This window comes from Aptenodytes forsteri, unplaced genomic scaffold (assembly GCF_000699145.1).
Source record: "Aptenodytes forsteri isolate BGI_AS27 unplaced genomic scaffold, ASM69914v1 Scaffold175, whole genome shotgun sequence".
In the NCBI taxonomy this organism is placed as follows: Eukaryota; Metazoa; Chordata; class Aves; order Sphenisciformes; family Spheniscidae; genus Aptenodytes; species Aptenodytes forsteri.
In genome coordinates this window covers 1,236,489-1,252,190 of record NW_008794723.1, presented here as the reverse complement: position 1 = coordinate 1,252,190, position 15,702 = coordinate 1,236,489, and the positions used below count along the sequence as shown (strand labels likewise).

The 15,702-nt window shown below is 41.1% G+C and overlaps 1 protein-coding gene across 1 annotated transcript in view; it reads left to right on the top strand.

The window, feature by feature from the left end:
- Positions 1 to 739: 739 nt before the first annotated feature.
- The window catches only part of MFSD2B (major facilitator superfamily domain containing 2B), a 45,138-nt gene continuing 30,175 nt past the window's right edge, over positions 740 to 15,702 (top strand). Inside the window, exons 1-3 of the mRNA XM_009273875.1 lie at positions 740 to 2,649; positions 8,107 to 8,223; positions 12,064 to 12,188. Coding sequence (XP_009272150.1) covers positions 2,602 to 2,649; positions 8,107 to 8,223; positions 12,064 to 12,188 — 290 coding nt within the window. The 5' untranslated portion in view covers positions 740 to 2,601. The remainder of the gene's footprint in view (positions 2,650 to 8,106; positions 8,224 to 12,063; positions 12,189 to 15,702) is intronic.

The window sequence follows — 15,702 nt, the reverse complement described above, 5'->3', positions numbered from 1 at the left end:
ATCTCTGAATTTGCAGTTAACTGCTTTCAGTGCTATAAACTTGATGTGCTACTGTGTAATTCAGGTTTCCATAGCAAGTAATACAACTAAATTTTCTTTGCTCTTGCACTGACTCCTCTACTATATGAAAAGCCTACCAGCTCTCTAGTAGTAGGAAGAAACGTGCAGACAAATCCATTAGTAAAATTGAAGAGACAAGTCACCTACAGACACAGATCCAACCCTCAGTTTGCAGAGCTTCCTGAACAGTGAATTTCATTAATCAGTGCTTTTGAGTTTGTCTTAATGTAAAACTAAGTATTAGAAAACCACACATGCTTGATTGTAAGCTCAGTTGTTCTTACCTAAAAGGTGCATGAAATGTCAAAGTAGCAGTATACTATTCCTGCATTTGCAATATTCAAAGAATCCTGCATTCAAAGAAATTAGTGTAAGACTGATTGAAATTGAAGGGGGTGTGTGTCAAATTTTGAAGTAGGTAAATCCGTTTTGCTTGTTGTCAAAAGATCATGGTTTTGGAAAGCAACAGTAAGTATTTAGTATTTCAACATTGGTTCATGTCTGCTACCAGTATTTTAAGAGACTGGATAGCTTGATTCTGTCTGGCTATATATTGTGCTTTACTGAAATCAACTGTTTCTGGCTACAACTTTGGTGTACTGGAGTGTGTATTTGCAGTTTGAAAGTGTCATGATCTTAATTACAAAATGCGAGCAAATCTTTAAAAAGTCAAGAGTGATGCTGACTGCACTAATCCCGTGTTAGACTAGAAAGTGCCTTTAAAAAAAGGCAACGAACTGTGATTGTTTAACTTATTTCCTAATTTGGAGAAAATCTTTGGAATGAATACAGGGCTATCCTAAATCTAATTGGTTTCGGTCAATTTGTAAAGACTGATTAGCTACCTGTAGTGTCTGGACAGCCTAATCTCTTGCTCAGCGCTGTAGATGGCTATTGTGCATTGATCAAACAACAGTAAAACTAGCTTGATCAATGCTTGAGTTTGTGAAACACAAATACTATCAGTTATTCATTGTTTCTTCACAAGCGTTCACTGTTTTGAGTAAAGCCTGTGCATTAACATAATTTACAGCAAAATTGAAATAGGCTAGAAAAGAACAAAGAAAGGAAATGTTTTCTGTTGTTTTTTCCTTCGTGAAGAAACATGCAAACACAGGTAACAGATTTATCGTGTTAGGAGGACATTGTGTGAAGAGAAAACGAAGAACCTAAATGTTTAATTTGAATGTTACATGCATACCTTGTATCTAGCTTGGTACTTTAGAACAAATTACAGACTGGGGCTAAGGGACTGAGCAGTCCACCTCCATTTTGAAGCCCATCTGGACTCAGCCTTTAGGGACGCCTTGGAGCCTAAAAGTTTCAGAGAGTTTTCAACAAGGCCTGTTAAGGCCACAATTTCAGTTTTGCGTTGAAGGTCTGTTTTTTAAGAGGTCTGTTTTTAAAAAAAAAAAAAAAAAATTAATGCCTCGTTCTTTCAGAATTTTGCAAATTTGCTATAATTACACTTGTCAAATGATGTGCAGGATTTGCATATCTACTTCATGGCATAGTTTGCAGTGGCTGTCCAATACCCACCAAGTGACGCTGCCGATAGGAGAGCTCTTTGAATCAGTCGAGCCAGGAAGCCCTATGTGTATAGATTAGTCATCATCTTCCCAAGATGAGCAGATCACTGAGTCCTCATGTGCTTCTGGGTTTGTTTAAACCCTCTTCTCTCAGGGCACTCTCACTGTTGAAAGAATTCATACTTCAAAATGCAATTTCTTTTTTTTTTTTCTCTGGTGCGGAGCATGCTTGCAAGACCATTTTCCTGTGGGCAGAATGGTGGTGGTGAACTTGTACTGCCTAAATAATGGTGTCAGCTCCAGGGCCTTTGAGGGCAGCAGCTCTTTCCGCAGCGTGCTTCCTGGGTCAAGTGCGGTTTTTGTGTGATCTCATGTCCAGTTGACAGAAGATAGCGTTGCTGGCTGGCGTGGTTATAAATTCGTATAAATCAGAAAACAGTGCATGTCTTCAAAAGGATAGAGCTGGTATTTTTAGACTTCGGGTGCAAACAGCCCCAGAAGCCTTCACCGCCTTACACCCGATCATTAAGCACTTCACTGCGGGGCGAGGCGGGAGCAGCAGCACCTCTGAGGGGACCGGCAGGGCGGGCGCTCGGGCGGCCTTTGGACGCTCAGGCCGGCTAGCAGGCTTCCAGTACAATAAAGCCTGGGTTTTACCTCCTCACGGGCGGCTCCCGCGGCAGTGCCCACAGGAAAGAGCGAGGGCAGCGTTGCTGCTCTCGCCGCCGGGAACTGCCCCGCTCCTCTCCACAGGGGAAGTGGCATGGAGGGACGAAGGGTTGAGGGGGTGTTCCTGCCGCCCGTAGGGGGCTCGGCGGACTCGGCTATGCAGCCCTCGCACGAGGCGGGGAGAGGGCTTCTCTCCCGAGCCTGGAGGGCAGCGATAGCGCCTTTGCCCCTCCAGGACCCTGCGTGAGGGTGGGGAGGACGCCACACGCTCTCCCTCTCCTTCCCTCCGCCGCCCCGCCCCGGGCACGCAGGTGTTGGACGGGGGTGCGCTGTCCGCTTCACCATGGCGGGGGCTGCAAAGGACACCCCGGAGCGCCCGGCGGAGGAGGAGGTAAGGGGCTGGGGAGGGGGAAAGGCGGCCGTCGTGGGGCTTGAAGACCCCCTCGGCCACAGTCCCGGGGTTAGAGCGGGGTTGGGGTCCGGGGGTGCGGAGCGGTCCCGCCCGCGCCCTCCTGCTGCGGCGCGCGTTTTTTCTTTTTTCATTGCCGGTAGGTTACGGGTAAGGGGGGCGGGCCTGAACTTGCTGCTGCCGTGTTTTGTGTGGTGCTTCTTCTGCGGCGCAGCCTATCTCAGCGAGGTACCTGAAATAGCTCTTAAATCCTTACCACCACCCCCATCTCTTTCACCAAGAAGCTCCGTGTAACTGATATTTTCCCTCGAGTGCACTATACAATATTTACTGTCCACTTCAGCAGCAGGAAAAAGGTCCATTCGCTTTCCACTCTCTCTTCCCTCTGGGGCTCTCTCTCCGATCAAGGCAGATGGGGTATCGGTGGCAGGAGAGAGGTGTGTGGGGGGGGGGGGGGTCACTCTCCTCAGGAAGCCTCATCAACTCCTAACTTCCAGATGAGTGTTGCTTGTGAGAGTATCTAACTGCTTCCTCTTTAGACTCAGTGCATCCCAAGATAGGAGTGGAGAGGCAGGTCAGAGGTGAGTGAGGACCCCCCTCGCTCCGTGGCTTTTGAGGGGACATCTGCTAAAACTGGGAAGGGGCAGCTTCAAAACAGAGGGGCCGAGGTAACCTTTCACAATGTGGTGGAGGGTGTTCAAGCCATGGAGCTCATCGGACTGTGGGCACGTGCTGTTCTGGCTTGAATTTTTGTGTTCAGAAAGCATCTGGGTGAATACATGGGAGAAATCTAAATATTTTAAACAGAGATACACCGTCTTTGGCTCACAGAGCCCCTCAGTGCTACGTTGCTGGCAGCTGGAAGAATATCCTGGGAAAGCACCGCTGTATCCTGCCTTGTTTGTATGCCCTTTCTAGGTGTCTGCACCCAAGTCCTGCTCCTGTTATTTCTTCCACTCAGGGGTGGGCTGATGTCACTAAGAAACCTGAAAACAGTCCTCAAGATACTCAGTATGAGGGACCTGGGATGCCACCTGTGACTATCACACTCATGCTTTTTAAGAGGCAGTTGTATGGTCGCTCAGAACAGAAACATTACCAGTATTAATTCTAGGCTGAGAGAAAAGCTGACTCAAAAGCTATTCCTCATTAGTTACATTTTCATTGTTTCTCAGATAAGCCTAGACTAGTGTTTATCTTTGAGTCACAGGTTTTGCGCCCTCTTCTCACTGCTTTTTAATTACTTGTTGGTTCAGTTCTGGACTCTACTGATAAAGAATAGCTTAGGACAAAATGTGGCTGCTCCCTATACCCATCATGTTCATGCAGTATCTTCACACAGTTGCAAAGAGTTGTTTTCAATGTGCTTAAATACTTTCTTTTAGAAATAAGATGATCTGTTATAAACATTGTATTCAATTTCTGTTCTGTTGGGGAAGGCAAAATTTACAAGCAATGAAAGTATGGTTTTAACTTACAAGAGAATTAGAAATAAAGGAACTACACTGTATGAGATGCATTAATTTTCTATAACAATATTTAACCTTATTCTTCCATTTAAGGAGCAAAATCAAATCTCTCAGCTATTATGCTTTCTTGGTTTACCTTCAAACACTATTAACTTTGATATGATGGGGGCATGTATAAGTACAAAATTGCCAAGTTAATCTGAGAACAAAAAAGATAACTTCATTTGACCTTCCTTTCTCTTACCTCCCACCCCATCCTCGTTTCTTCTAAAGCTTGTAGAAGCAATTTGATCTTGATATTCAACTACACCACAGCGGTCTCGAAACAAAATTTTCATTGTAAAGACTTTTGTATTTTGTTCCTTGTTTTACCACAGCCTACACATTCAGATCTCTAGTGGATTTTTGGAGTACTTTAAGCTTACTGACAAACTTACACAGGTGAAAGAGGTTTTACGGGATTTCACAGAAATCAAGCAATTTCTGTTGCTTGAGGAAGCAATGCAGCAGGGAAATTCAGCCTTAAGAGAAAAACCCTGTTAGTTGCTCATAGCTAATGCACTGCCATTGGTCACACTGCTCTGCACAAGTGCGATGGTATCCTTCTCAAGACAGTTTCTGGTGTCATTTATTAACAATATCATGTAAACCCAACCAAGGCTGGGGGACTTACTCCTCTAGATCCTGTAATGGAAAGCTGCCACGTGTATCTTTTCTACTCCTAACTGTAAGCCCAGGAAGTTAGAAAGAAGGAAATGTTTCAGCTTTACTGGTGTTCAAACACCTACCTTCATTTTTACCACTGTCTCAGAGGATAGTGAGGTAGAAAACGTAGTGATTACCGTAAAACTTCAATACGGAGAGTCAAAATAGATTATAGGCTGCATCTTTTGGAAAGAGACACCAGAATGTAGAGTCCGAATGATTATTTCTCAGCAGATGGAAACTCAAGGGCACTCAATGAAATTACCAGACAGCAGATCTGCAATGAGCGCAGTGGCATTTCCTTTCATGCTACGTGTCACTCGTGTAGAACTGCTGTGGTGTATTATGGCTTAACGTACGAATGAGTTCCAAAAGTAATTAGGCAAAATAAAAGGAAAACAGGTATTGAACAGTGATCAGGATGTAACCTCCATTTCAGGAAGTTCATGAACTGCTGATTCCCTGCATTTCTGTGGCTGACTGAACAGGACACCTCTGTATGCTATGTCTATCTGACAGCTTGTTTAATTCTGAAAATAACATTCATACACAAAATTTAGTGAAAACTTAACTACTGCTGTGACTAAAGTATTACCTTTGCTTCAAGGTGGTCTGGGAGTGTCATTCAGAAAGTAGTTGAGCAGCATCCCGGGAGTGTGGGGAAACCCCAGTGGGGCTTTTTAAAAAAAAAAAAAAAAATATATATTAAGATTGTAAATTTCCTAATCATGAAACTGATGTAAAGACAGGAGTACTGCCTACAGCCTGTAAGTTTAGATCTTGGTTGACTGTTTCCTGTACCACAACTTTAATTAGACTAATTCTGAAGAACTTAACATTCTTTGTGTTATAAAAATATTTTGGAATCATGTACGTTATTTAGAGGCATTTACTTTTTCTGTGTTATCATGGCTTTAGCTATCGAAAGGACAAGGGGCAATGGTTTTAAAATGAAAGAGGGACATAAAGAAGAAATTTTTTACGCTGAGGGTGGTGAAACACTGGCACAGGTTGCCCAGAGAGGTGGTGGATGCCCCATCCCTGGAAGTGTTCAAGGCCAGGTTGGACGGGACTTTGAGCGACCTGTTGTAGGGGAAGATGTCCCTGCCCACGGGCATTGGGGTTGGACTAGATGGTCTTTGAAGGTTCCCTTCCAACCCAAATCATTCTGTGATTCTGTGACAGTTACTAGGGAAAATAAGTGGGAAAACAGCATTATGGATCTAAAAGTTTTTCTCAGCTTGTTTTGGGGGTGGAACGTGATACAGGATTTACGTAGCAGTGGTTTATGTCTCTTGATTTCAGCTGGAAGTCATCTTGCCAATGCTTGGAGATCAGAAGGGAAGGCATCAAAGGAAAATAAACATTTAAAGTAACTTAATTTCTAGGAGGATGGAGAAGGGAATGATTAAAAAATAAAACAGTGTGATAAAGTTTAAAAGTATACAGCCCCTGGAGCAAAGCTCACGAGGACCGTGTTGTGAGTCAAGTGAACAAGATTCTATAGACCCCACAAGTCTAGTAAAGCTCACATTTAATAGGACTTATGTATGAAAAATGGAGAGTTACTTTGTACAGCAAATATGTATATAGTCTGTGTTTAAAATCTCTTATCAAATTAAATAGGATATTGTTCTGATGAAGTCTGTCTTGTGACTGTTTACCACTTTTTTTTTTTTCCTGGAATGAAGAAAATTGCCAATATGGAGTACAAATGAGGCCTGCTGTGGCGATACCATTCTGCAGCTCGTGCCCTGACACTGTCCACTTTACTTGGGCGTAGTGACGGGATGCCACCCCATCTTTCTCTGTGAAAACACAAAAAGGAAAGAGTCCTGATACTCATGCTTGCTTGTTCACACCCACTCAGATAAAACAGTTCAAAGGAAAATGATTAGATGATGAAAGGCTCTGTCTGGAAGTCTAAAACTTATCAAAACTCTGTTAGGTAGTAAAGATGATGGTACTTAGTAAATTTAAAAATGTTTGGAAATTAGGTAACGTATCAGAATATTATCATTGTGGTGGATCTCATTACCATATCTCTATTTTTATCCTGATGTAATGTAAGAATTAAGGGCTTGTGTAGTCAGTTCAGAGAGGGGGCAGACCCAGGATTAATATTGCTGCTCCTCTTCATGTTTCCTGGTTCCTGCTGACAGCAATCTTTAAAGAGGGATTGAAAGCCTAAAAGTCTAAATTTGGGTTGCATACATTGTCCCTTTGAAAGGAATACAAGATTAATGAAGAGTCATTTTCTTCCTGTATTTTGAATTTTATGGCATGAAATTAAGTTTTATGATTTTTTTTTAAATGCTTTCCAGTATTCTGGAACTTCTTCTATTAGAAAACACAGTGTTCTTCATTAGAATTTCTGTTAGACTGTGCATTTTTTTTCTTTTAATTACTGTTATGAAACCTTATTTTCAGGTTTTATCTTACTCTTATTTGGCAATTCTATTAGAGAATATTCTTGGATGCTTACGGTACTTTTCAAGCATCAAAAGGCAAATGAGAGAGCACAGTTTTGCAAAATTTTTTTAAATGTGCCTAGAGTGACTTAGAGTCCTTCCTAAAGACAACTTGGGCCCCCCAATCACTTTCCCTGTTATGCCAACTTCCACAAAAGAGAGAGAAAAGTCAAGTCAAAAGGAAGATGTACAAAGTCAGGTGACTTTGCCAGGGTCACAGCAGCATTTTGTGACAAAGGAAGGAAGGAACGGAGCACAAATGTTTGGGATCTATTCGGTCTGCATTTGACTGTGGAACTTTCTTTCTATGAATGTTGTCTAATCACTATGGTATGAGAGTGTATATCAATTATTATGGTCTGAAAGATTAATATAAGAAATTATTCTTTTTAAAAAAGTAAAAAAGGTTTCAACATTTAAAAAAAATCTGAATTAAACATTCAAAGACAAAACTAAGCTCAGAAAATAGTGGGCACTTCTTTGCTGCTTCTTGCTTGTTTGTAGACTTGTTCCTTTTCAATAGCTTGCGAGAAGCAGGTAGGTAAGCCTAGATTCCCACTGTAATCTGTTTTTAGGGGCCGAATTAAGGAACAAAACCATTAAAAACCAAAGCAATGAGCATCCAAATGCCTGCTGATAATAGGGGTTGAGGGCATATGGATTTATTAGTGGAATACCTGTGAAGCGAATACCTGAATTTGGTGTTAACTTTAGGGTTTAACTTTATGACTTCCATAGCTTGTAACTTGTGTACCTTGTTTTTCTCATCATTTGTTGTGCTTCATCTTGAACAGGAATACAGGCTCTCGATTTGCGGCAAATTATGCTATGCAATAGGAGGTGCCCCAAATCAAGTGGCAGGGAGCGCTGCTGCTTTCTTCCTACAGATCTACCTGCTAGATATAGCCCATGTAAGTAGCACAAGAAACCTTTACAGATTGTAGACTTACCTCAACTCTGATGTTGTCAACAATGTCCCTGGAATGATAAAAGGTGAATTAGCTAATAAAGCTTTTAAATTGTCTTGTTATCATTGCCTCTAGCTGTTCAGCATCCTGGAAACTGCATAAACTTGTCTAGAAATTTTTTTTTTCTTTTTTCACTAGTTTCCTTTCTGTCTTGAAGTGGCCATTGTTTGCTTTTAGTTTGCGATCATTAGTAGAGCTTTAGGCACTGTAGAGTTCACACACTTGCAGACACAAGAAGAAGCAGTTCTCCGTGTCAAGAGTCAGAGAGTGTAAGATATGAGACATCTGAAATATTAATAGCACCGTGTTGAGGTTGTGAAGTTTTGTTCATTTGGTTTAGTTAAAAATCACTGCAGTTGCATCCAGTAGTCAACACAATTTCACATAAATTTTATTTGGTTTGTCTAGGACAATTTCCTTGCAAAGAAAGCTGAGTTATCCTTCCTGAAGGTTCTTTGCTTCCAGTCTGTGGCTTTCTGGTGCAGAAGCAGACCTGGTAAAACAAAGCAGTAGGAGTCATCCCATTCATCTGACTTTCAGCTGCTCCAGCTAGATTTCAGGACAGCAGAGAAACAAAGAAAATCAATCCATAAGCATTTTTTACTGTTTTGGATTGTCTTGTATGTCTGCATGGTAACTAGGTGGGACAGATAAAGTATTACAGCATAGCAAAAAGGATTTTAGGGAGATGAGGCCAAATTGCAGGGACTGTGAGAACAGCTGTAGCTGAAACTACATGGGTGGCTTTCAGCCCTGATGACTGTTTTTATTTGCTGGAAAGAACAGGAGGTTCTGGATCAGGTATCGTTATCCACTTGCTGTTTAAGATGTAGAAAGGCAGGATATCGTGACTGGGGGAGTGGAGGTGTCCAAAAGATTTGGTTTATGGTTCTCCTATAAAAGCCTGATATCAGAAGCTGACGTGTGACTCACTTGATAAAATTGGCAACACAGTAAGACTGGCATGTAAAACTGAGATCTTGAATGTCTTGTTGAGGTCAAAGTCACAAGATCTAGAAAAGGGGCCCAGCAGTGTCAAAGATGGCAAGTGGATGGTGTGGAGTCTGAGGAGTTGGAGGTGGAACAGGTAACTTGGAGATGCAGCAGGGAGGTGGATGCAGCTCTGACTACAGTTGTTTCACGCTTACATCAAGGATGGCAATACAAGCCATTGAAGATGATGAAGCATGAACTAAATGAGAAAGACACTAATACAATTTTCCCAGGGTGCTTATAAATATGGCAATTTCCCCACCCTCCACTTATCACAGAAATTGAAAATTCTGGAAGCTAGGGACTGTTTATTTCTTTATCTGTTTGTGTACAATGTCCAGAAAGCTGGGGTCCCATTCCTGCACCTTTGGGCACCACCTAAATAAATGACATAATAATGATTATTTTGTTAACAAGCTCCTACTGAAACCCAATAATTTTGCTTAATGTTTGTAATGACACACTTACTACTTCATTAAGGGGCTTAATTATTTGTTCCTTGATGGTTTAGTTTGTTCTCTGAAGTAATCCTGCAGGGACAGGACTTATTTCAAGGCCTGATAAACAGCTCTGAAATCCCATGGTTTTTTCCACACATTTTCAGGGAGAGCATGTAATTTTATAGTCGCTACCTGGATTTAATTCTTGCCCACTTAGAGGGCAGAACTCTTTGAGAGATTGGGAAACTCACTAGGTGTAATCTTTCATACATAATCTGGATCCTTCCTAAGAAAATTACATTTGTATTCACTTTCTGTAGCTTACAGTTTTTCCTTTTGAATTCCACGTTCCACCTAAATTACCTGTATAAACTGCAGACATATAAATGTAACTCCAAACCACCACAAATTACTAGAAAACACCAAAACCTCTGATAATAGGATCCTGGTCTTTATTCCTTTTGAGATGGATGAATTTAGCATATTTTATCTTGTATTTTATTAACACTGAGAAGTTTCTGGCATTGGTGCTGACAGACACTGTCTAGATTTAGGGGCTAAGAAAATGCAGCCAAGGGATGTATAAGCCCCTACCAATAATGAAGATAGGGTGACTATGCAGACTCCACTCCTAACGTGAGAGGTTTTAATTTTCCTCCAGGCTTTCTTCCACTTCTGTTTATGTAGTATCCACTCCCTTTCTGTCTATTCACATTATCTGAACAAAATAGCAATGCAAAACCCACCTAATTTGAAGCTTTCTGTCTCCGCATCCCTCATCGCTGCGGTATTTCAACACCTGTATCTTTCTGACTGGTGTTTTGTTCTTGTTTTGGCTGACCTGTCTCTTGAGAAGCAGTAGTGACTTGTGAGCAGTTCCAGTGCAGCCCCAAAGGCAAGTGTTCCTCAGGGTTGGTGGGTTTCTTGCCACCCTAGCTGTGGGAGGGTACAAGTCAGCGAAGGCGGATGAGGTGAACATCAGCAAACTGCTGTGGGACACAGCCCAATGCTCATCACAGCCTTGTCCTACAGTGCAGCAATAGGGTGCTTGGAGAGCCACTGTCATTACCTGTTGGAGACTACCATTCCCAATCCTTCCCTGTTCATGAGCTTTCTAGGGTGGAGTATGTGTCTTGGAGCTGGTGCTGTCAGGAAGATTGGCTGCCCCTGCAATTTCACCTAATTTGGGCTAAAATTTAACAGGCGTGATTACAAAAGTGCATAGCATCCGCCTTTTACAAAGGTCATCCAGGACATCTCAGAGATTACTGCTTCTTTCTTTCACTTCTGAGGGAATACCTACAGCAAATTCTGCAGGCAGGGGACCTGCGCCAGCTGGAAGCCGTGTGATGCTGCCTAGGAGGCAATAAGCTCTGCAGAAAAGCAGGGGATGCTAGCTCAAGCTTGGTGTTGTATCAGCTGCATTCGCCAGGCTTCCCACTAGGTTGGAGCACTGACAGCATGAAGAAGCATATAGGTGAAGGGGTTTTGTCTGCTGTCACTGTTTAAGCCCTGTAGGCTGTTTCAGCAGGCCCTTGCTCTCTCTTTCTCCCCCCGCCTTTTTTAACTATTGTGTGATATGAATTCCTAAGCTCTCTACAGATATATGTGAAAAATAACTACGTTGCCTGGGATAAACTGTATTTCTATACAGGCACTTAAGTATGGTCCTCCTGGGTTAACTTCAAAGGTTCTTCTACTTGGCCATTTTATTCTTATGTAATCCGTGAACATTTTTCAAGTGAGATTTGTTGGACATGTGCTAGCAACGTCGATTTGAACAGATGTGCCTTATGCAGTTCAGTTGTCACAGTTTAGTTCTGAGTGGATAAAGTCTGCTGTGCTGCAACCTCTTCCACAGCCACATGCCACCAGTTGGCAGCCTTGTTGGTAATCTCAGGAGATGAAAAAACATGAATGCATGTAAACAGCTCCCTCTACTTTTTTCTAGATCAGGTCAAGATAAAGATATGGGGAAATGGGGCTGTGTGAGGAACAAAGTGAGGGGATAATTACAGAGGGACTCTGTCAGGTTTTATGACTAAAACAAGGACTTTAGCGTACTATTTGACTACCTGACTCATTTTCCTAGTTCTAAACACATTCATAATCTCTCCTTCCTTGCACTTTTCCCCTCTAATCCCTTCTTGCATGGTGCCTGTCTCAATGACTCATTTGTTTGCTACGGGTAGCCAATAGTAATTTCTATGACAGCAGCAGACATGTTTTGTAAATGAACTATCATTATTCTTTAAAACACTGAGGTTTTTTTCTGGAAAGTTGCTTTATGCTGTTTCATTGTATAGTGAAACAATGGTTCTTGTTTACAGTATTCTGTCTGTACTTTCAGATTACTCCGTTTCATGCCTCTTTGGTGCTGTTCATTGGCAAAGCCTCAGGTGCAGTTACTGATCCTGTTGCTGGCTTTTTTATTAGTAAAAGTAGATGGACAAAAATTGGCCGGCTCATGCCTTGGTAAGCATAAATGTGTACATATATTTACATATATATATATATGAATATTGTGTGTGTTGTGATCATGCAGTCACCTCATTGAATTAGACTCATTTTTCTTTGCCTGTTTCCCAGACAACAGTGATTGTATTCATTGTACATACATAAAATCAAAAAGAAAAATTGTCATGTCATCTATTTCCCTTTAACTTGTTCACCCATGAAAACATAGAAGAGATTTTTTACCACTGGAGACACAAACAAATAAAGCCAAGACACTGTGTTGTTAACAAAACTGGAAGCTCAGATCTAAAACTTTCTTGAATCTGTGGTTGAATTTTCATCTTTGTCTAGATTCCTTTAGTTTGGCTTCACTCCTCCACAAAATTGGAACTTGTTTCTGCTTGTGTCCTAGTGTGCTTTCACTTCTCACATCAGCCTTCCAGGAGTTCTGTTACCTTTAATTCTCTAGACCTTTCAATTCAGTAAAAGATGTGAGCATATATGTGGAACAGATGTGACACCGTGGCATTGAAGGGCTCAGCAACCAGCACTGCCCTGACACCCTGTTACATTCTTCCTTACAGCAGTCATTCTGGTCCCGCCTCTCTTACATCCCCGTAATCAAAATACTTAATTAAAAAAATCACCATGACTTTTATAGTGAATGAGATGCTGTAAGATTTTGATCAGCATTTCTAAAGGGACAGCGTGATGTTTCGCTATGACATACTTATCCCTTGTATGCACTCTAGCTAGTACACTTGTACGTGTGCTGTCCGTGTGCTATAAGGAGAGGTTAGAAGAATGAATGTTACTCATATAGGAAGGAGATTGACAGGTGTGAAGCAAGAAAATTGGAAAGGATTGGTCCATGTTAGAGGAACCCGAGCATGTCTATGCCTATAGGGCATTTATTTGCTGGGTTTTTTATATTTTGGAAGTCAAGGGGAGACCGAGTAGTTTGTGAAATAGGGAGTCTTTCATCACTGCGGAGACCGAGTAGTTTGTGAAATAGGGAGTGCTCTATCACTCCGTGATAGATAGAGCAGTGATGATAGAGCACTCTATCTATCTATCTATCTCATGCATTATAAGGATGTATTGTAAGATATTTTGAATTAATTGTGAATTTTTAATTAATACAACCCCCAAACCTGATTCACAACAAAAATCTAAGAGTAAATGTGTTATCCTGAGCAAAGAAGTTGAATTTTCATGGAAGATAAGCCCAGTTTTTAGCTGGTGGTTCTCTTGCTGTCGTGTGGTTTTAGGGCTACAGAAACTTGTCCATGGCCAGCTTATATCTGACAAAGAATAGAAGGCAAGTACATGTTGGAAGAAGGCTGAGATCAGCTGCTCTTGGCCCCAGCAGGAACAGGGCCTTCAGGTCAAAGTTAAGCTTTTTGTCAAGAGCCCCATGGGAAAAGAGGAGCTTGCTGCTCTTTCTCTTTCCAGGATTTGGTTTGTGGCCAGGTAAATGGAGTGCTTTTTAATGAGCACTGAATTAACCGAGGAACAAAGTTATTCAAAAAGAAAATAATGACATTTTTATACAAATGCCATTAGATGTATTTTGATGCCTTTTTTTTTTTCATTCTCTGAAAATACTGCAAATACATGTGTTTACTGTTAGTGTTAAATCGATGTTAGAGTAATTCCCATTCTAGCACAAGCAGGAACTTATCAGCCCTTTGCACTGTAAACCAACTACTGTACAACTTGCACTTCTTACAGGAAAAGTGCTTATCTAACCTGGCCTTTAATATGCGTTCATCGAACAGCTGCTTTCTTTCCAGAAGGATTTTGTCTGTTTTTTTGGTAATGGTAATTTTTTTCATGGGAATGTTGCTCCTACGCTTTGGAGGTCAGACCATATTTATACAAAGCAAAAAATGGGTCTTCCAATAGCTTGATGGTATTTTGAAATTATTCTGACTTCCTAAGTATCTAGAGTGAAGCAATGGAATTGGCTCAGTCAGAAAAGCTTGCCAGCAAAGCAAGAACATTAATAAAGAAGGTGAACGTTTAACTGTAGCTTAATACTGTACTCAATATAATAAGAAGTCATCAATCACTATTGATCTCTTTTATGTAATGTGTTTAAAAGGCACAAGCAGACATTGACTTGAAATACACAAACCCAGCCAAATATTTTGTCAAAGGATGTAATAGTAGACAATCAGATATTCAGCAACTTCAGCAAGGCTCTGAAAACTCACTGACATTAATGAGGAAAGGAAAATGTGGAAAGAGGATGGAAGAGGGGAAGAATACTAAGAGGTTTATTGCTGAAAAGTTGCATGAAAAGTTGACTATGAAGATATTTTACTGTGGTGACTCAGTCTGGACACCGGTCTGGAAGAGCTCACGCTTTTGGACAGGAAGGTAGATTCCCTGAGATGTGTTAGGATTTTACCCTTATTTGTGTTTTCCATTGCTGACCAGCTGTGGATGAACTGTGGCCTGGGGACTGGAGGGACAGAGAATACCAGAACCTGGCACTTTCCTTGTACATGCTCAGCTCCCAGTGATGCTGTCCATCCCAAAGAGCAGTGTGGGAAAGCCATTGTTTTCCTAAACTATTTACCCACATTACTCTTTTGTATTCCAGGTTTTCAGTTCACGATTGCAAAATAATCAGCTGACCCCCAATGTCAGTAGTGCTGTTGTGAAGGGATTAATCTGTTTTCTCTTTTACGTGTTTGGACATTTTTTGTTGGGATCTTGGTCATCTAATTACATTGTTTAATGTCTGATTTACAAGAATACAGGAGAGCCCTGATGCTGCTGCAGCTCAGACTTTTAGGAAAGAAGAGCATCTGACCACTTCTTCCGTATCATGGAGTTTGACAAGGGTTGTTTGCCTGAAATAATTTTTAGACTAATATAATTAATTGCTGGTTAATGGCAATGTCTGGAATTTAAGTTTCTGTGGTTCTTTTTTTTTTAAGCCACCTTCCTCATCAGAAGATGATCCTTTTGTGTTTGAAGTGATTAGGAGTTTTGCTGTTGAGTTAAATGGAGCAAATTATTATATACCCAAGCAGATACAGTCTGTAGGAACTTTTGCAGTGGGCTGTCCATTATCTTTTATGCTGTTTTCAGCATTTTTAAGTGTATCAACGTATTTGTAGTGCTTGAAGTAGCAATGAGGAGGCTACTGAGGGGAAAACTGAAGGCATTAAAATTGGAAGAGGGAATCCTTGGTAATAAGTAGGCTCATGTAAAAATTGCTGAAGTATGAAGACATGTGACACTAGAGCTTAGTTTTCATGTTCTTTCTAATAAATATGTAGTCTGCGACATGTACTAAGGGATGGCAATATAGGTATGCTGTTACAGTGCATGTGCAAGGAAATTGTGTCTGTTCTGAGTGGGATATTAACTAAAGTATAGCTCTTTTCCTTCAGATTTGCTGGGCTTTTTCCATTTTATGGAAGTACTTGTATACATTTTCTATTAATCTGTGTATTTAATGCATGCTAACGTTTAATACTTAAAAACATGGCATTATTGTAGTTAGAAAAACTGC